The sequence below is a fragment of the Anarrhichthys ocellatus genome, unplaced genomic scaffold (assembly GCF_004355925.1).
Source record: "Anarrhichthys ocellatus isolate YVR2014 unplaced genomic scaffold, GSC_Weel_1.0 scaffold103, whole genome shotgun sequence".
Lineage (NCBI taxonomy): Eukaryota > Metazoa > Chordata > Actinopteri > Perciformes > Anarhichadidae > Anarrhichthys > Anarrhichthys ocellatus.
In genome coordinates this window covers 504318-525372 of record NW_022280133.1, presented here as the reverse complement: position 1 = coordinate 525372, position 21055 = coordinate 504318, and the positions used below count along the sequence as shown (strand labels likewise).

Here is a 21055-nt window from a genome sequence, read left to right as displayed (position 1 = left end):
ACACACACACACACACACACACACACACACACACACACACACACACACTCTCATCTACAATCTATTAAAGTTCCTCCACGCTGCCCCCCCTTCCAGAACCCACCCACATGGGCTCAGGAGTCCCACCTCCTTGTTCAATCCCACTCGTCTGAATAATATCGGCCGTGATGAATGGCGCCATAACTCTGATATCCACAATCAATCTCTGCTTTAAAGACACATCCATCTTCTGTAATGCTGACTGTGGGGGTAATGGGGGGGGGGCTAGGGGAGTGGTAGAGGGGTGCTCGTCTGACCTCCTAGTAGGGCGCCGTACGGGGAGAGAGGGGCTCAAGGGTGCCGATGGAGAAAGGAAGGGGTAGTTGGGGGGGGTGGGGGGTGGGGGGGTTGTGGGGCACTGAGTGATGTCTGTCAGCTCACATCTGGCTGCAAAAATAAATGAGGCTTATGAAGACAAATGAAAAGGGGCCGTCTTCCCGGTCCCCCATCTCCCTGACACACACTCACACACACACTCGCACGTAGACACACCAAAATGCCCATGGAGGACAGAGGAGGGACACACAAAGAGGAGCTGAATGGGAGAGGTGGGAAGAAATAGAGCCTGGTTTCTCTGCATCTCGGAGCTCTACTTCTCTCATTCTCGAGCACCCTATAAACACTGTGCAACGTACGTTTAGCGTCAGCATGAGCCGAGTTGTGCCCGAGTGCCAGAAATTGTGCTGCGGAGCGACGGCAGGACTGTGTGAAAGTGCTTGTTTCATTGTGCTTTGGCTAAACTTGGCTGCCCGTTACAATCAATGAAAAGCTTTTACTGCTCAAGAGCATTTACTCAACAGGAGAAGAAAAAAAAAAAAAAGGAAAACAAAGATATCAAAATGGCCACTGTGACTGAAACTCTCCGCCCTGAACTCAAACCATGGCTGTGTTCATGGAGGAGGGGGGCGGGGAGGTATTTAGTGGGCTGGGGGGGGGGTTCAAGAGTGAACTATCCGTGAACCTGTTAGACGGGTCACCCCTCAGTGACACGGCCACTGAATATTCTTCTTAATGATGTACCACGTCTTTTAACCCCCGCAGACAAAGCAAGGAAACATTACACTGTCAGGAGGTCTCCCCCACTACCTCTTTTTTTCTCCTTTTCCCCTCACTCACTCTCTCCATCTCTGTCTGCCCGCCACCTCGTGCTGCCCCGAGTTGGATTTTTTATTATTAAACAGTGATATTCACCCAAAGTTTTTCAGCCGCGCTGGCAACATACTGTTTAGGTATTAGAAATGTCCTTGCCATTACAACCTGGCTGTGTTAACTTGATTTTAAAAGATATAAAACTTGTATTTATTCAACGTGATAAGATGTGCAGTGCAGTACACTGGTCTGGAATTACATGATTTTTTTCAGATATATTTCACAATAAATTCATGCCGATTTGACTCGATCTCTTCTAATTTGGTTGCACTTGCTCAAAAGTAAAGCGCTACAAAATAAGAAGTCGCCACGAGGCGGACAAACAAGGCCTTCTTTACTGCCACTAAACACAGGCCAAGAGGCAGATTACAGTGTTCTTAAAAGTCTAATCTGGCCATGGTGGAGGCGGGGAAGGGCACCCAGGTGAGAGGGTTTATTGATTCTGCAAGTGGCTGGGATAGAGTTAGCCCCAGCAGGGGCCAACAGTGGGGGTGGACGAGGGGGTTCGGATGAAAGGTGAGCCGATGATGGATGAGAGGAAGCTGGAAATGGAGTGCGTGCGGCGAGGTAAGACATCCAAACAAAAAAAGTTGCGGATAGGCATGCCATGACAGGACTGACACAGTTTGCCATTGTAACCGACACATCGGTTACAACAGGCGTTCCTACGTACAAGCTGTTCTGCAACGTAATGCGTTTCTTAAACGGGCCCCGAGTGTTCAGTGCCGTGACCCTGCAGACCTCCGACTGAGGGGAAAGCTGTAATCTCTCTGTCAAACAACTCTTCAGTAGCAGGTATAATGTGTGTGTGTGTGCGTGTTTCCAGGCCACGAGGAGATCAAATGTATAAAAGTGATAGCAAACTAAGTAAAGAACAATAAGGGGAGAGTGCTAACCACTGTACTTTATATGGTTACAATAATAATTTAAACCAGTTCACCCAGATCAGCAACAGCAAGACAACCTATTACCTATGAGGAGCACAACACACACACACACACACACACACACAAATGTCAATTCACTAATCCAAGTGGCAAGGTAAAAGCACCAAAACGTTTGGACTAAAGTGTTATTAATGCCGTGATTCACTGATGAATTCATGAATGACTGTATCAAAAAATTCTGTGTAGGTTGTTGAAGTGTTAGCTTGAAGTAATTTAAATGCTTTCTTAATGTGATTTATTCTTTCAGATTTTTCTTTAAAACACAAACTGGCTTTGGCTTTCATGTACAGCAAGCGCCTGCATTCAGTGGAGCAACACCGCATACATAAACACACTACACACACACACACACACAGCGGCGGTGTGTGAGTACAGGGAAGACAGAAAACATTACAGAGCCCTTTTTTTGGCACCAGGCAAAGCGAGCAGGGAGGGTGGAGGTGGTCAGAGGGGTGGTGGGGGCGGGCCGGGAGGAGAGAAAACGAGGAGGAGAGTGAGCGGCGGGGGCGGGCTGAGGGAGTAGAGATGAGGGAGGGAGGGAGCGAGGGAAGGAGGGAGGGTTGAGCGTTGGAATGAACTCTCTCAGGCTTTGTGGTGCACGTTTCCCAAGGCCCCCGCCTGGCCCCTTTGATAAATGACACATGTCATTCTGTCAGCTTGTGACACTGCAGCTGGGAGGCCCTGTGATGTATGGCTCTGCTGAAAAAGGAAATCAACTTTTTTCCCTTCTCTCTCTCCCCCCCTCCGTTTCTGTCTCCCTCTCTCTTCCCTTCTTCCTCTCTCCCTCCTTCCCTCGGCCCAGGCTGAGTGCATGGCCTTTTTATATGAGGATTTAGGTTTCCTCTGGTTCAGTAAGCGCCCACCTCCTCCACCCCGCCCCACCCTTACAGCGATAGACAGGCATGCACGCAGCCAGGTTGCGGCTGGTTTGTTCTGTCGTACACACACACACACACACACACACACTCACAGTGACACAGCTATTATGATGGTGTACAAAGCCGTAACCCGAGGAAAAAGGGGGCAACGCCACCTTGGAGGTGGATCCAGGATTTATGGCTAAAAGCCGAGGAAGTAAACAAAGTATGCACTTTTTAAGTAGGCAGGGGGAGGGGGCAGGTGGATAGGGGGCGAGGGGGGGAGAGATTCCGGTTGGGCAGGATGGCTGGTGTCTCCCACTGGGTCATCTGTCATCCATGTGTCTGACTGGAGGACAGGCACACACAACTCTGGAAACATTGTGCGTACACACACACACTCCCACAGGAACTGGGATGAACTCATGAAAGAATGCTCCACGCACACGCACTCACACTTACGCGGGCACATACTGTACAGATGCAGGCAGATACATATTCACACTCGAAAAGAGATTTCAGAGCAAATACCCGCACTATCAATCTTCAGACGGTGGGAAAAAAAACCGAAAACAAAGACGCGATGAGATTTTATTTCACAGGGCAAATGAATCTAGCCAATGAGCTGCTCCCGCGAGGCCTGCCCTAACCCTCCCTTCCTGGCAGATTAGCCTATCACGGCATCCCATTGACCCCTCCACTCCATGCGCCGCCCACGCAATGGGTGAGCCAGCACAGAGAAGACCAATCTCTCTCTTTCCCTTTTTTCTTCGTCAGCATACACACTTTCTTACTCTCTCTCTCTCTCTAATCATATCCTGGCTCTTTCACTTCCTCACTCTACCCTCTCTCTCTCTCCCTCTCTCCACACCCCCTCCTCCCTCTCGTTTCTCTCTCTACGGCTGACCTGTTATCAGCGCTCTAGAGATTTAACGGCCAAAAAAAAAACAGCCGAGCGTGAGTCAGGCGTGACGGAGGGACGTTTCCCAGTGTCGCCTCTCAATCTTTATGTGATCTCACATACACACACACACACACACACACACACACACATCGATTTGGAATCAAGCAAATGTCCAAATATCACCGCCGGCGGTTTACTCAGTGCAGCCCGGTAGAATCCCGATGAGGTGATGGATGTGTTGGTATGAAATCACAGGAATGAGGAACAGGATCCAGGCCATTCAGCAGGGCTGCACACACACACTAATGAGTAAGAGTTCACTATGTGTTGCTATGGGGACCAGGGCTACTTTGACTAAAGGAGAGCAAAAGAGCGAGAGACACAGAAAGACACAGGGAGCAGAGAAAAAAAGGAAAATAGCATGAAAAGGAAGGAGAAGTTGGTGAGAATCCAAGAGACAAAAGAAGGAAAAGAAAGAGTACGGTCAGACGTATTAATACATGTGCTCCCCAATATTTATCATTTATTAAAAGGTGACCCACGGGTCTATTATGATGGATGGACTACACTGTTGTCTAAGGTAAGCTCTTTCAGCTGTTTATAATAGTGATGCATTCTGCTTGGATTGAACAACAAGGCGACAATATTTTAGTGGCATTATTAATATCGTTGCTATTATTATTGGCTTATTGGCTTAGAGCGTTTTAGTATCATGTAATTCTGGTTCAAACAGAAAATATTTGGAATTTTGGAGGCGTGAAAATTGCCAAATTAACACCATGCAACATTATAAATATAAGCTATTTGCACCTCCCAGCACCAAAACATTGATACCCGCTGTAACAGAATTGAGTGTATTTGAAATCGAATGTAATGTCGGCCGAGGAAGAGAGAAACTGAGCCAGAGAGAGAGAGGAAGAGATCAAACCAAAGCACGTAAAGAAAGGCAGCAATAGCCTGCACTGCGACCACCTGGGGGTCACGACCTGCCTTCGACCCCTTCAGATGTGCACTCTGGCCAGTATAAGGGGGGAGGGGCATGAGGGGAGGGGGGCGGGAAAACAAGGCATCATTAGGAGTGAGTGATGAGCGGTGGCCATGTCTGACTGCAGGCTAGAGCACTGCTGCAGGACCGAACACTGCATTTATAAATGCCAGGAGGCCTTCACAATGCTGTCAGCATGCACCAGTGCAACAACTGTGTGAATGTGAGTGTGGTTAGAAGGGGGGAGGGGGGGCACCATTGGTATGAGCCCCCCCACCCCTGTTAACAAGCTGCCTCTGTGACCCACAGGATATCGCTATACACATGTAGACAACAAACACATTGAGGACACGCAGCGCCGCCGCCGCTGGACGAGCATTCCCACCGCTAATGTCCATCGACATGAACAGTGTAGCCACTGTAGCCATTTTGTTTTTGTTTAGTCTCCTTTTCGGTGTGAGCAGGTTTGATTTTTTCTCTTTTAATCACAGCTGGAGGAGAGGAAGAACGAGGTACGAAGGAAGTGATATGACAAGAGGGGCACTGTGTCTGTGGAAGCAGGCTCCTGGGAGTGTGTTGTTGTATGTGTGTGTGTGTGTGTGTGTGTGTGTGTGTGTGTAAGAAGGCAGCAGTGTTGGACTCCAAGGTCAACCGATAAACACAACATTCACAAGTCAAGGAGGAGGAAGGTGCAGAACCGGCAACCACCCATTTACCCCAATTTCTCCGATCCTAGTCGAGCATTCACCTCAATTAATCACTGGAATTGTTACACCATGGTAATACCAAAAACAATCTCCATGATCACACGCACAAACAAAATTTCAAATTGCTATCATCCATCTCACCTGCCCCCGTTAAAGGCACGGGGAGGGGCAGTGGCGGATGGGTGAACCATTCATTGGCCTCCCCTCTCCCTCCCTCCGTTCTAAAGGCCCGGCCGGTGAAACGATGGTGAAAAATTAACGGCAGGCAGCCGAACAAGTAAAGGCGCCAGGGCGAGGGGATCAATGCGCGGCATCCGCGGCGGGAGCAGCTATGTAAAACACTTGCCTTAAGTCAGCCGCATCCGGTTAATATTTAATCCCTCCATCTATCTCCACAAAGAGCGTTTCCCTTTTAGCTTTAGCTGCCGTTTACTTTGATTACACACAACCGTTTGGGCTGGCTGGCTTGGGGGGGGGGGGGGGGGGGGGGGGGGGTGATAAGAGAGCATGGTGGGTGATTTGCATGTGGATGGAAAATATTCTCAGGTTTGATAATCGCTCGGAGCGGTCTAGTGCCAGTGTGAGACAGAAGAGAGGAGCTAGGCCTGAAGAAAGAATTAAATAGAGAAAGAGGGAGAAGAGGTTGAGAAGTAAAAGAACAGAACAGGAAAAGAAAGGTGATGCGGAATGAAGCTTCGGAAGAAAAAAAAAACGAATTGCACTCCGAGGGGTTGCCTTATTTAAAACAAGAGGAATGCAAATAAAGCAGGAGTAGCGAAATAACACTGATATTATCTTCCCCGGTTATTTTCTGTGGCAAACGATTTCTAGGGAGGAAATCCAAAACTGTAACTCCCAAGTGAACATGCAAATCCATCTGTGTATTCCTGGGGAGCCTTCTGCGCTCGCTCTCATGTTGCTTTCTCCGCGTTGCTGTTTTTGCTTCCTACTCTCTGCCGATTGAAGCCTCTCATGTTTATCCTGCACCGCCACAGAAAGCGGCATTTATTACGGAAACCGAGTAATAACTACACAGTGTCAACAGCGTAGCGCATGAGCATGTAATAACTTTAAAATTCATAGAAACTCATGTGCATGTAAGGGTAAATTATATGGTGTATAAGTAGAAATAAAAGGTATGTAGCACTAATCTTTACAGTATGTCTCCCGCTTTATTACTCACACACTTTGGCCAACTGAATCGTAGTCTCATACACATGATGCTTTCTATTACATTCTAATAATTAAAGGGGAAATTAAACTGCATGCCACCGCACTGATTTAAACCCCGAAAAATTGAGAAAATATGTCAAATGGAGAACACACACGCATGAATTTCCTTCTTTCTTTTTTTTTTTCCTCGCTGCAAAGCCAGAAGCCTGCCGACCCCAAAATGTGTTTGTCAGCCAGCGGGTTTACTGGAAGGGAGCCTTCGAGATGGGCAATGGCAACTGTTCATTTTCTCACTCATTGACCTCGACTCCCCACTTTACAATGTGGACTAAAAGTGGCCCTCTATTAGCCAACAGCGTGAGTAACAGAGGATCCAGGGAATCACAATCACTCTGCAGCCGCTGTTTTGCAAAAAGTGAACACAACACCACACACTGTGCACAAATGCACCCGGACTAGGGGTGTGACGACGGGGCTTTTTTTAACCTGTAGAATGGAGCAAAACACCACATCGCTGACTGATCTAAATCTTCAGAACTGAGGGTTACTTAAAAGGCAGAAACAATCCAATGGAAGGGTCGCACACTGAAGTTAAATCAGCATTTTACCAATATGTGCGTCATCGCAACTCTCCGGAGAGACAGATTCAAACAGTAGATCACAGTTTGTGAAGCTACAAATGGACAAAGTTGGACAACCCGTCCACCCGTCCACCTACGGACACATCACCATGATCGCTAACACACCGAGCTATCGATGAGCGAGCCTCTACGCTGCCGTTTCGAAAGGGGGAAGAGAACCGGCTGCAGGGCCTCTGCCAACACTGGCAAGGGTAAAGTGTTATTTCGCTGGCACGCCGACAGCTGGACAAGCGGGTGGGAGGGTTGGGGGGGTATGGATGCAGGGACGTGTGTGTGAGTTGGGAGGGGCATTCGGCCGGCCGGGCAGTAATTCTTAATTGACACCTGTCAGCATAATGGCGGCAGTCACAGCTGTTGCAGGAGAATTTGTCCATCGTCCCGTTCATCTGTCAGCTCTAATACCCGTCCTAAAAGCTGCCCCCCCCCCCATCCATTGCCATCCGTCCACCCACATAGACCCCCACCTACTAACACCATCTTCTTCGATGCTGCTGTTGGACTAAACATTGGCGCCCGCTGCCATCATCGAGCATCTCCTCTTCCTGTCTTCCTTCATGGCCAAAGCCAAAACAGACCTATTTCATTACATTGCTCTGCGCATTCAAACCATGTTGAAGTGATTAAGTATTTGGCTCAAAAAAAAAAAGAATGCACACTTAAAGTCTTTCACCCGTTCCCTCATTTGTTTCCCTTTCAGACTTTCATTTCCCCGACGATCCCCACCTAACATTGTCCGATGAGGTACAACCGGCTGGGGAAAGAAAGGAGCACAGACTTAAAAATAAATCCCCCCTCCCTCCCTCCCTCCCTCCCTCCCTCCCTCCTCTACCACCAGCACTTCTCTCTCTTCTCTCTTTGGCTTTTGAGTGGCAAAGAACGGTTATTTATCCAGAGGAGAGAGAAGAAGAAGTGAGATGAGAAACATGCTGGAGAGGGGAAAAGAGCAAGAAATGAGAGAGGAGAGAGATGAGAGGTACGTGAAAGAGACGGAGAGCGAGGGAGGTAAAGAAGTAAAGAGGAGGAGATGGAGGAGAGGGAGGAGTGAGCAGGGGTTGGGTGTCCCTGGATAGGGCTTTTTGCTCTTCTGTAGTGGGCCCATCTCATTTGTCTTGTTTGTTTGTTGGCATCAAAGAGCTGCCTCTCACTCCCCCTGCTAACTGATGTAATGAGTGGGTAAGCTACATGTTTTTTTTTTCCTGCGCCGAGGAATTCAAATACTTATTAGACAAAATATTCTGTAATTGCTCATCTTTTATTGATAGAAGTAACATGTTAAATTTGGCTCTAGCAGACTTTCCCATAGCCTCTCGAGGAGGCACGGCACTGATCAAGAGAGCAAATTTACCCTCGACAAATGTAATACTTTACTTAAGAAAATTTGAGATGTCAATTTTTGTGCCCTAAATGTTGCACGACTACTTCTCTTGAACGCTTCCCCTCTTATCTTCCTCATGTCTCAAATTATGAGCCGGAGCAAAAAAAATAGAAGAAGAAAAAATAAATAAAACAACATATGAACAATTTCTCATTAATGAGCTCTTAAGCCTTACATCTCCACTGTGGAGCCTTAACAAAATGTAATTACTCAGCACAACACACATATTACATAGTAATTAAGCACACTTAACAAAGAGCTGATAACCTCCGTTCATCAAAGCTTTGAGTCCAATCTGAATTACACCAAAGTAAAAAAAAAAAAAAGATAACAGTTTGTTATGCTGCTGGAACATTGAAAAATGAGAACAAAAATTATTTATTTGGGGAAATTGTTTTTCTATGGCAGTCAGGAGTAAGACTGCTTGTCAGCCCAGTCCCAGAGGGCTGCTTTCTATCTGTTTCAGACTTGATTTTCTCAGACTTGGATTTTTTTTCCTTCTTCTTTTTTTGGATCCCATGACTTGCTGCTGTTTTTATGTGCTGCAAGGCAGGCAACAAAGCACATCTGGCTGCTTTAATGATATGATTTCCCATCATACTAAGCCACCTCCATTATGACCTCCCACAGAGACATGCTGGCTGCACTTAAGCATTAAGTGTAGGTGCGTGTGTGTGTGTGTGTGTGTGTGTGTGTGTATCTGTCTGTCAGTCTGACTGTCTGTGTTTAGAGGTTGACGGTGTGTGTGTGTGTGTGTGTGTGTGTGTGTATAAAGAGCAGCGAGGGCAAAACACTGCTAGTGATGGTAGCAGCGTGCCCTGAGGGCAGCTTTAGTTGAGAATGTCCCGGAAAGAATCACAAAGAAAGAAAAAGAAAGACACAAGCAGAGTAATATCGTTATGGTGTGAAATATATCCTTATCTTCGTGAACAGATAAAGCTTAACGCATGGTGTTTAAACCTTGCTAATACCTTCCATTTGATTATATTACGTATTGACTGATTATCAATACTAAGAAAAAACATCTCATGTGGATCTTGAAGCGGTTTTATAAAATATGAATGTAAGGATTTGCCAGGATAATAAACGTAGTGAATGCAAGTAACTGGGAAACTAACAGCACACGCACACAAACACAGGGGCACTTGTGGCGACTCGAGGCATTAGAGGAGCGAGCTGAGCATGTTTGACCTTTGACTGCCTCAAATCCCTGATGTCAATTTAACTAATAGTTTCAGAGGGTGGCGCAGGAGCAAAAGTGGCTATCGACGAGGTCGATCGATGCCACCTGCTAACGACACCACCGCTCCAATTAGCGTAACCTCTAGCCGAGTCCGACCGCCAAACACACACACGCACACGCTAAAGGGAAATGCCCTAGGAAACACAGAGCACAACTGAAGGAGGGGGATAAAAGTGGCCGCTGCGGATCAATACGTGTTCCTGCTCTGTCTGATACCCCTCGTTTTGATCGGGAGAGCGGAACAGATATGACGGTCAGAAGTGAGAGATATGTGGAGCTGCTGCTAGAGGTTGTTTTTGGCGCTCCGAGGAGGGGATCTGAAGGCAGGCCCTGCTAAGGAGGATGACTAACGTGCGCAGTTACCGTTACACTCGTTCAAGTTATTCATTCCAGGAAAACTAACACCGGTCAGTGCTAAACTACAAACACAGACACACACACGCGCTCTTTTCATCTGTCTCTACCCCCCCCCCACCACCCTCTCTCCAACTCACACACACATAAACACACACACACACACACACACTGACTTCTAACATAAACTTCTCATTTCTCAGAAGCCGTGGAGCCTTTAAGCCATCCGAAGTTATAAGCCCGCTCCAACTTTCAGGCCACAAGACACTAGTTCCTTTACTGAAAATCAACTCCTTTTTTTGTTGATCAAAACAAGACTGTTCTAATTCTCAGGAAGGAGGGGGGGGATTAAAATCTGGCAACATTAAAAGTGAAAAAAAAACAAAACCTCCTAGTGGGTACACTGCTGCACTGCTCAGGACGCTGGTGTGGACAGAAGGGTGGTGGTGGTAGTGGGGGGGGGGGGGGGGCACATAAATCTCAGCATACTGATTATTTTGAGGGGAGAATATCACATAACAGCATCGTCAAGTAAGAGCACAAAGGTCGCTGTGTAATCTTAGCCACCCCGGGCATGCAAAATCATTAATCCCCGGGTACTGTGATTCTCCAGCTCGGATATAAACTGCAGGCCTTCAGCGAGGCGGCTCCGGCACCGAGTTGGGAGGACGTTCGGCCAAAGTACGACGAGACCGTGTTATGATGTGGCGGTGATTTACTAGCAGGGCGGCAACACATGCAAAAGTGTAAAAACTTCAACTTGAACGTCCACATTTTTTTATTAAACGCTCCCTGGGATTACTTCGGAGTGCTGATACATCAAATGGTTAGAACAGGCCCGAGCTGTGTCATTAATATGAAAATAAATAAATCTCTCGCAACAGTCGAAACATTTCCACCCTCACATCCCAGCCGAAAAAAAAGAGAAAAAGTTAAAGAGGATGCACTGCTAGCTCGACGCAAACAGAAAACCTCTGTAATTGAAGGAATGAGAGAACAGAGGGAAAGGTTGCGGTGCGCTGCCGCTGGTCTGGCCGGCCTTATTACAAGGTTAGAAGAGTGGTGGGGGCGAGGGCGGGGGCTTACTGAGGTCATTAACTGGCATTGTCTCCTGACGTGATTAGTCAGGTAGCAAAGTCCATTTGTCACCTGCAGAGGCAAATTGAGTTGGTGCTGCACTAGGGGCTATGGGGACTGTATAATATCAACTTGATTACATCAAGGCAGCTGCGGACTTGACACCTTACTGAATTTGTCAGCATTAATCGTTAGGGCCTGTCACAAATCCATCAGCTCCACAGATAATTAGGGCCCTCTCTAATGAAGCCAACGGGAAGCAACCTAACCCCACCCCCCCACCCGCACACACACACACACACACACACACACACACACACACACACACACACGTCTTTTCTTATAATTAACCATCGTGCTCCACAGAAATAAGAGCGACTATCTTATCTGCTCTTCCTCCTCGTCTTCCTCCTGTAAGGCTATCTGAGCCTGCCTCGGATGAAAGACGACGTCACTCCGTTCTGTCTTTTTTATTGTCGCTGCCTTCCTTCCTGCCCCCCCACTCTTAAATCGAGTCGTTTAATGATGAGGTGAGGCTACAAGTGTAATAACACACACAGGAACATGCATCTGTGCACAATAAAAATGCACAGAGGAAAGAGAGAAATGTACATGTACTTTAAACTCACTCTCTGGTTTCTTTCCATCTCAGCTCCACTACTCGGATTTCTGAACATAGATTCTTAAATAAAAACTATTGTGTATTTTTATGAAGTGTAATGACAGCTACATATGTTTTGTAAAAAAAAAAAAAAATCCTTGTGTCTTGGCCATTTTCTGTGGATCTTAACACCACATACACACACACAAGCTTCACAATAGTACTTGAGGAAATTGTGTTTGAAAATGTTTGTTTGAGAAATTAAATTATGTGTCAAAATCAGAATCAGAAACACTTGCCCTAAAAAAATACCCTCTAAATTTGTAAATTTAGAGGAGAATAAGGAAAACAATAATCTAGTTGTTGCTTCAAGACCATGCAAGACATTTAATTATAAGCTGCCTGCATTATAGGAAAATAAAATGTGTACAACTGATGGTAAAAAAAAACCCACAATTATGCCTTTCACCATTTCTGATGCTGTGGAATATTTAATGCCAGATTTGGCCGTGAAAACACTAAAATAGACATTACATAATAAACAATATTCTCCAAAATAGGTACGGGGTGACAGAGAGAGAGAGAGAGAGAGAGAGAGAGAGAGAGAGAGAGAGAGAGAGAGAGAGAGAAAAGAAAAGACAAGTCTGCTAGTGTTTTAATTGTCTGAGCTTTGATTTCCATGCTCAGTCCCACCATGAACAATTTTCCTCTCTGAAGCCACAGGTCAGTACCAGCTCCCAGTGGAGCATCGGGCTAGCCTAGCGTGTGTGTGTGTTCGTTATTTGTTGCTACTGGGAGCGTGGGGTGGAGGGTGTTATCTCTGACCGACTGTCATGTTCATGGGAGAATGGAAAACATCCCGTCTGCCAAGCTGTGATTGACCATTACAACCCATGATGCGCATGGCACTCAGTGGACAGTCTAATGGATCAATGGTGTGTGTGTGTGTGTGTGTGTGTGTGTGTGTGTGGTGAGTAAAGGGAGGGGTCACAGCGATGTCATGTTTTCATGCCTCCATCTACATGCAGAAACCTAACAAGAGTCGCTTTGCTGCCACCATGGCCGACCATTTACAGTGGGCTATTTCGCCAAAACGACAAACGAAACTCACTCACACACACACACACACACACACACACACACACACACACACACTCAGAAAGGTAAAGCAAGGCTCGATATCTACATCCTCTTTTTCGCGGTGCAGGCCCGACATTGTGTGAAAAGTGCTTCACTGGAAAGGCAAGCGAGAAAGAAAGAAGTCGACAGCGAGCACCGGTTGAATGTTCTCCGTCCTATACACTCCCTTCTCATCCTCACCACCTTCACCAGCTCCCTGCTTAAGATGATAAAAAACCTGCTGAGTTCAAAGTCTTCGTCGGCTGGCCCTCCTGTTCGACCCGCTTTGCACCTCATATTTCAAAATCTCTTTAAAATTCTGTAACTGTCTTTTGTTCACTCCAGTTGTTAATGCCCAACTTCAAAGGCTCGGCCTCATTAGCACAGAGGTAGAAACCCCTGTCACTCATTTACATTTGTTTAAAGGCTGCAGGGAGACGAGGGGAGAAAAGGGGGAGTCCAAATCCAAACCACTAGAAGTCAACCTTGTCGGTCCTCTGCCAAGACCCGGTTTTATCAGTTGGTCACATTGCAAACATTATATACTCCCCTCCAGCAGTGGATATTGATTTCATCACTGAGCTGATTCTTACAGCGAGTGTGGGGTGAATTTGGAATGGGAACGTGCAAAGAAAACCTCAGCATTTATCTCCATTAAGGAAAGGGCATACGCAAACACCTGATTCTAATTTTTTTTCAAAAAGAGTGTTTGGGTAGATTTTTCCTGTGATCTATTCAACATACACACCGTCCTTTTTCATCTGCGTTTAGCACCGTCCTTAAAAAAATAAAACGAGGTGATTTTCCACCATAATGTGCAACTTTTTGAATGCTTTTTTTAGTTTCTGGCTGAGACAACAGGAGGGGTTGTGTGTATGAGTGGCTAAACCTACCAGAGGCATGCTTGTCTTCGTGGAAGGATTTATTGATGTTTATCAGGGATGAATAGATCAAAGACTGCCACGTGACAGGCGATCAATCACGCATCAAATCAAGGATGGCAATCCTCTAATAAAACAGAAAGAAAGAGGGGAGAAAAAAAAACGGCTCTCACCAGTTGTCTCCCCCTTCTTTCCCAGTCAATTATTCATCATTACTCACTCTTCAACCTCAAAAGCTCCCTTTTATCCCCATAACATGCCATTTAGTTTATCTCACCATTCTTAAGAGAACTTTCCTGGCAAAGGAGGATGAATAAGAGAAAAAAAAAAAACCCAAAGTGGCATTGCGCAGATTTATGCGTCCCCTTTTTTCCGCTAAATTAAGACACATTTTAAACACAACTGTGGGTCATGCGTTGAGTCGCGCGCTGTGTTAATAACACAACAAATATAATTCAAAACAGTGAAATAAATCTCAGCATGCAGCGCAACCAAACAATGCGGTGTGGAAGGAGACATTTTCATTTGGCACTTGTGAATAAAAACGAGTTGGCTACCGTGGTGGGAAATGGTCGTTATGAAGGGGCGGGTTATACCTGCTGATCGCCGCGGCTCTTGCTGCTTTCTCCTCGGCATAGTGACCGTCGCTCTCCACGGTGCTTCTCATGCAGGGATTACAAACAAATCGAGTCTGTCAGTTTTGAAAAATCATCCCGTTCTCTTTTTTTTCGTGGGGGGGGGAATAAGGGTTTTGATCTCGGAGCTGGAAAATGTCTTCTTTTCAAAGTGCCTGCTCTCTTTTGGACTTAACAGCTTGTTCGGCTTCGAGAATGAGCAGAAAAATTACGAAGGGATTCGGCCAGCTCCTGACACCTTCATGGCCATCAAAGATCATCTTCCGTCATGTCTCTCGTGGCACGGGTTTACAAAAAAAAAAAAAAAAAAAAAAAAAAAATCGGCAGCGAGAAGGCACCTTCAAACCCAAGTTTTCAGTTCACTCCCCCTGGAAAAAAAAATCTCGCTAATCTCCAGTGCTGTTTGGAGGGGGACGATACTTTGCTGCGCCTTTAACGCACACCAAAACTAAAAAATAAATAAACTCTGGCGGTAACAAAACAAATACGTCCCGTGTGAGCGCAGCGCACAGCTCTGACAAGTAATGTATCCTTGTGTTTCCTTCTCTTCTCTCGCCAGAGACCTGAAAGAGAGAAAGGGGGGAGAGAGAGGGGAGGGGGGGGAATAGACAAACAGGCATTAGATGGGTTAATGTCAGTCCCGTCACCACCACGCCACCTCAGCCCGGATCCAGCCTCACCAGTCCGGCGGAGACTTTTTCCTCCCTCCCCTCTTTCTCTCCCATTGAAATAACAATTGTAAATGAGACGACCCGCATGTATGTATTACTTACGTTTCAGGAGTCGTGGAAATAATTTCCACCGCTCATCTCATCGCATCTTAGACAGAATTATTATTATTTTTGGAGGGGTGGCTGATGCGGTGGAGAAGGATATCACTTGAGAGAGAGAGAGAGAGAGAGAGAGAGAGAGGGGAAACAAACAAGACGCAGGCGCATCCAAGCTTCGCCAACAGCAGATCAGATCGACATGGACTAAAATATTTGTCTCTTAAAAGAGCAAAAAAGAGGAGAGTGGTAGGGTGGTGGTGGTGGTGGGGGGAACTCCAGTCAGTGATCCGAGGTCTCCCGAAAAGAAATAAGAAAAAAATGGAAACGCGGTGGATCCAGAAGCTGTTTCAGACAGTCTCAACTGATAGACAGACGCATCGAGTGGCTTTTCCTGCTACATTTTTACTCCTCCCCTCTCCACGAGCGTCACCCCTGACAGAGGAGCCTACCTGTCAATCTTTTTAATTGTGTTGTTTTCCCCCTCTCTCTCCCTCTCTCTCCTTCTCCCTTTGCTTTAAAAAAAAAGAAAGAAACCTCCGACAAAAGAACGGATCCTTCCGGAACTTATCAGGTAGGGGGGGGGACTAAAACCAAACTTATAGGAACACGCATCGCGAACCACAACAAGTTCTCCACTAGTATATGAAATTAAATGTCATATTTTATGGCAATGACACTAGTTCGTCTCCCACTGGGGGGTTCAATGCTCCCATATGTTGTGGTAGCCTAATAGTAACATGCTTTGAATGGACTATTTTTCCCCCAAAATGACAGATGTCAATAGGTGGCAACGCGTCTGCGTGAAACGTACAGACAAGGGGATGCAAACACCCTCTCGCAGGTCGCTGGTACGGGCTTTGGTTACAGGTGTACATGAGGACACACACATGTTCCGGCAGCAGCCCCCCCCCTCAAATAAAAAAAAAAAAAAAAAAAAAAAAAAAAAGCGCAGCTGCGCAGCACCTCGTGTGATTATGTTTAGTAAAGCCTATTCGTGGATGTTTTGGGGAGATTCGGCGGGGTCGGTCTCGGTTTCGTGGGAGGAAATAAGCGGTTAAGGGGGACACGTTCGGAGGCGAGGATTGATTTGTTTCACCTTACTAGGAAGCGAGCGCCGTGTCCGGGAAGGGGAGGGACTCCCGACAACAAGTCTGCGGCGCCGCTGCTGCGCTACCTAACAAGGCTGCGCCAGCACAACGTTTTCTATCCTAAATACTGCGTGATGTTGTTGTTTAGTTTGTTTTTGCTGAAGAACCAGAGAGCGATGCCACAAAGCGCAGCGGCTTCTCTTTTTGTTTGAAAGCGCGTCTTTTAGCACGGCTCAGCCCGGCCTGCACGCGGTGCATGTGCAGCGAGGGGGGTGGGGGGGGGGCTAATGGTAGCCGGGCTTTATCGCTGCCAAGAACGTAGCCGACGTCAAGTTCGTCCGTGAACTTTGTACCATTGCGAAGCCATGTCCAGCCTGCTGCTGGTGAGAAACATCCGGAGGGCAATATCGGTGCTCGGTGGCGGAAGCGGAGGCACCGACACACTTTCTGGAGTTCGGCCGGTCGCGCGGCGCTTCGTCATAGACATGTCTTACTCGGCACACTTCATGGATTTCAAGGGATCCTCCATACCGAGCAGCATGAAAAAGCTGGTCGTGAACAAGCTCAGTCCTAATTTTAGGGAGGCCGTTTCCGTGCAAACCGTCGCGGTTCCGACCCCCGGGGACGCGGACTTGCTCGTCAGAAATCGGTAAGTTGTTGTTTATGAAAGGTGGGCAGAGAACCGACACGAAGTGTTTCTCCCTCTGTCTCGCCCCCCGCGCGCTCTGGATAGCAGTAGGTGACCCGGAACGTGTCACGGGTCCGTTAGTGGATCAGTAACGTGACGTCGATCTATCACAGTAGGCTGATGTCGAGAAGTTGTACAAAGAGGCTCCGCTTACCTTGATTCACCCATGTCCAGCACCTGCGATCACCATCATCATCATCATCATCATCACGAGATGGCAAAATACGTGAGGAATAAGCGCTGTACTGTATTTCCAAGTTCCGCCCCTCTCTGCATTTGTCTATCAATCCATCTCGGCATCTCTCTCTCTCTCTCTCTCTCTCCCCCCCTCTCTCTCTCAGTCCTCCTGTCTCACTACGTCACCAAACAGCAAACAGAAACTCATTTGGGGGGGGGGGGGGGGGTCAGACTGGCATCAAGAGATGGAGATGATGGAGCAGGAGATGCAGTGTTACATGGCGCGGGTATTGCACCATAATTTCTCTGATTAGCAGCAGATCCCAGCGTTGTATTCACGGTTCGGGAAGAGTGCACCCCCCCCCCCCCCCCCCCTGAAGTCCGTTCGCCTGATATAGACTCAGGGATTATTACTGTAGGAATAGTGTTGAACTACACTTGCTTGTGTCAGGTGGGAAATACATACATTACTTCTCTTTTTCTGAAGAGCAACATTTCAGTTTTTTGTTTTTTTATTTTCTAATTCCAGCCGGATGTAATATCTTCCCCTAATTTTGATTTACCACTACATTACCGACTGTTTGTATGCCTAACCTGATGTTAGATTTTGTATTGGTCTCATACAAATGCCCCTCAGGGTTTATTGTGGTATTTTACTGCCAATGAAATAAATACATAATTAGTGTCTTACTGCCTTGCAAGACAGAGATCGGTTGTGTGTGAACTAAGGCCTTTGACCATTGTTGTCTGTAATACTGAGGCGCCGCCGTCGTGGGAACGGTGGAGATGATTTAACTAACGGAGAATAAATATTTCTGTTTGTGGACTTGTGCAAATGGAGAACCACTTATCCCGTATTGCGCAGCATCAGTGCAGGCTTGAGAAATGTTACATACGAAAGTGTTGAATGACGAATTTCAGAGTGAGAAATTGATCATTGAAACAATCTTGGCTGCAGCGAAAGAGGCGGATTAAATCACCAGTAAGAAATGAAACTTTACCGATTACATCATTGAACCGCGTCCCTAGATTACTGAGGAGGAGTAAAACTTTAAATGCACACAGATGCACGGGCTGCACAGGAAAGACACGAGGCCTTATCAGATTGCATGGGGAGCTATTTATGACGTTCGGACTGGAGTCCACAATAACACATCGTCTTCTAATTATTTTTCATATGAAAACAAATCATTTCCAGAAACTTCATTGTCAGTTTTGCTATAAATCTAGAATAGAGGCCATGAAGCCTAAACATTTCATTTAGTGTGTATCAATAACATCATTTTGTGTACTTTATATCATTTTATCGCCATTACTACATTCAAAGGTTTTTCAGAGGTTTATGTGTGAACACACTTTATTCCCGCAAATCTCATTTTATTTGAATTTGTTTAAACTCAAGTGTATTTTAAATTAGACCCGTGTACGTTGAACGAGTTGTACCTTTTTGATGGAAAACATTTCCCTGAAAGGAAACAGATTCTAAAGATAAAAAGTAGTCAAATCGAGGTTTCTTGTGTCACTGTGGCCCATCTATAAACCACAGACGCATTATCTGCGAGCTCAAAGTACACATGTGACATGCACAGTAATGAGGCACAGCATGCGCCGCTCTAAAAGACAGTAAATGATTTATTTATACATTCCTTTCTCACATATTTGTTTCCAACATGTTTCCAAAGTAAGATGAAAACGGCCGTCTCCGTGTTGAGGCAAGACTATCTAAGATTTTTAAAAAGTGCAGTTTGTTGTGGGTGTCTCTGAAGACGATGAATCATGACATCATGCAATGTGTTTTGTGATACAAGCCTTTCCCCGTCAGCGCCGGGCCGCTCTTCCAGAGAAAAGGGAGTCATTGCCAAAACAAAGCAGAGTGTTCGTGCCCTGTGCAGAAATGTCGAGAGAAGGAAGCTGAAGTCTTGACCTTCAGACAGAATTTTGGAAAATAGCGCACTAATGACCACCTAACTTTCATTCTCTTGAATCCACAATTATTGTTGTTTTTGTTTGTTTTTACATTGCAGTTTTGCAGGAGTCAACGCCTCCGATATTAATTACGCGGCAGGCCGCTACGACCCCTCGGTGAAGCCCCCCTTCGACGTCGGCTTCGAGGGCATCGGTGAGGTCGTCGGCCTTGGCCTCAGCGCCAGCTCCCGCTACACCGTGGGCGACGCCGTGGCCTACTTTGGCAGCGGCGCGTTCGCCGAGTACACGGTGGTGCCGGCCAAGGAAAGCATGCCCGTCCCCGCGGTGAGGCCGGAGTTCCTCACCCTGCTGGTCAGCGGCGCCACGGCCTACATTGCCCTGAAGCGCCTGGGCGACCTGGCCAAAGGGGAGACGGTCCTGGTCACGGCGGCAGCAGGAGGAACGGGACAGTTTGCCGTGCAGTTCGCTAAACAGGCCGGTTGTCACGTGATCGGGACCTGTTCGTCCGACGAGAAAGCCGGCTTCCTGAAATCCATCGGCTGCGACAGGCCGATCAACTACACCACGGAGGACCTGGCCAAGACGCTGAGGAAGGAGTACCCACAAGGCGTAAACGTGGTGTACGAGTCCGTCGGAGGCAGCGTCTTAGAAGTCGCCGTGAACAGTTTGGCCAATAAGGGCCGGCTGATCGTCATCGGCTTCATTTCCGGGTACCAGACGGCATCGGGGATCCCGGATTTCAGAGGGGCAACACTGCCGGTGAAGCTGCTGCAGAAGTCGGCCAGCATTCGGGGCTTCATGCTGCCTCACTTTATCAGTGACTACAGGGAGGCTCTGGGTAGCATGATGCAGATGTTTGCCAAGGGGAAGCTAGTGTGTGAGGTGGATCATGGGGATTTGGCACAGGAGGGGAGGTTCGTAGGCCTGGAGTCAGTCTTCCGGGCTGTCGACCACATGTATGCTGGGAAAAACCTGGGCAAGGTGGTGGTGGAAGTGTTCCCGCCCCCTCTTAGCAATAAGCTCTGATTTAACTAATGATGATGATCAAATGATTGAAAACGGGAAAATCTAGGGCTTTCATTTTTGAATAGATTAATTTCTTTATTTTTGTACAATGATTGCTATAACCCTCAATTAATCTAATGCTTTCACAAATAAACATAATGAGCAACTTTTATTTTCTGCTATTTTGGTTTTGGAAACTATAAGCAATAGGAAGGTGTTGTTATTATTTAGGGGAGCTTTCAGCAGTTTGTTCCAAGACTTAAATTAGTCTAAAACAAATCAGAAAATGTACTAATGACAATGCATTAATGATCATACTGCACAAATATTCTGATTTTAAAAAAAAAAAAAAAAAAAAAAAATCAGACACGGCACACTATCCCGGAAAATATTTTTTACAGTGTTTCTTAAATTGTGTGTTCACCGTCTGGTACAAGTCCACCTCCAAAATTAATTTAGACCAGCTGCCATAATGGGCTTGCTTTTAGCGCTCTCAGGCACTTTATCTACCATAAATGTTTTATGATAGACTTCATTGTTTTTCTAATAGGGGCTTACATTGGTGTGTGCTTGTCAAGAGTGAGTGCTCCAGGTGTGCTTGCTATTTCATCGCCTGTTTGTGGCTGACAGAAACAGCATTCACACAATCAATCTTTTCATTCACATGTCCCGAAGCTGCACATAATAAAAAAAAAAAAAGTTCAGCTAACCAGG

The 21055-nt window shown here is 46.6% G+C and overlaps 2 protein-coding genes across 3 annotated transcripts in view; one reads left to right on the top strand and one right to left on the bottom strand.

Moving 5' to 3' along the window:
• Positions 1–17537, bottom strand: part of LOC116399145 (teashirt homolog 1) — a 37140-nt gene extending 19603 nt beyond the window's left edge. Inside the window, exons 1-2 of one of the 2 annotated variants that reach the window (XM_031876066.1) lie at positions 15461–17537; positions 14649–15250 (exon numbers count right to left, since the gene is read on the bottom strand). In XM_031876066.1, the coding sequence (XP_031731926.1) occupies positions 14649–14688 (40 nt within the window). In that variant the 5' untranslated portion in view covers positions 14689–15250; positions 15461–17537. The remainder of the gene's footprint in view (positions 1–14648; positions 15251–15460) is intronic. The other variant, XM_031876067.1, reaches the window with a different exon arrangement.
• LOC116399147 (prostaglandin reductase 3) lies at positions 15385–20616 on the top strand. The gene is made up of 2 exons (XM_031876068.1): positions 15385–17194; positions 19435–20616. The coding sequence occupies exons 1-2, from the start codon at positions 16911–16913 to the stop codon at positions 20360–20362; spliced, it is 1212 nt and encodes a 403-aa protein (XP_031731928.1). The 5' UTR covers positions 15385–16910; the 3' UTR covers positions 20363–20616.
• The last annotated feature ends 439 nt before the right edge of the window (positions 20617–21055 follow it).

Bases quoted from the DNA above. Each gene is read 5' to 3' on its own strand.
- LOC116399147 (XM_031876068.1), top strand. From the start codon at position 16,911: ATGTCCAGCCTGCTGCTGGTGAGAAACATCCGGAGGGCAATATCGGTG. The intron at 17,195-19,434 runs GTAAGTTGTTGT...TTTACATTGCAG, and splicing joins GACTTGCTCGTCAGAAATCG to TTTTGCAGGAGTCAACGCCT.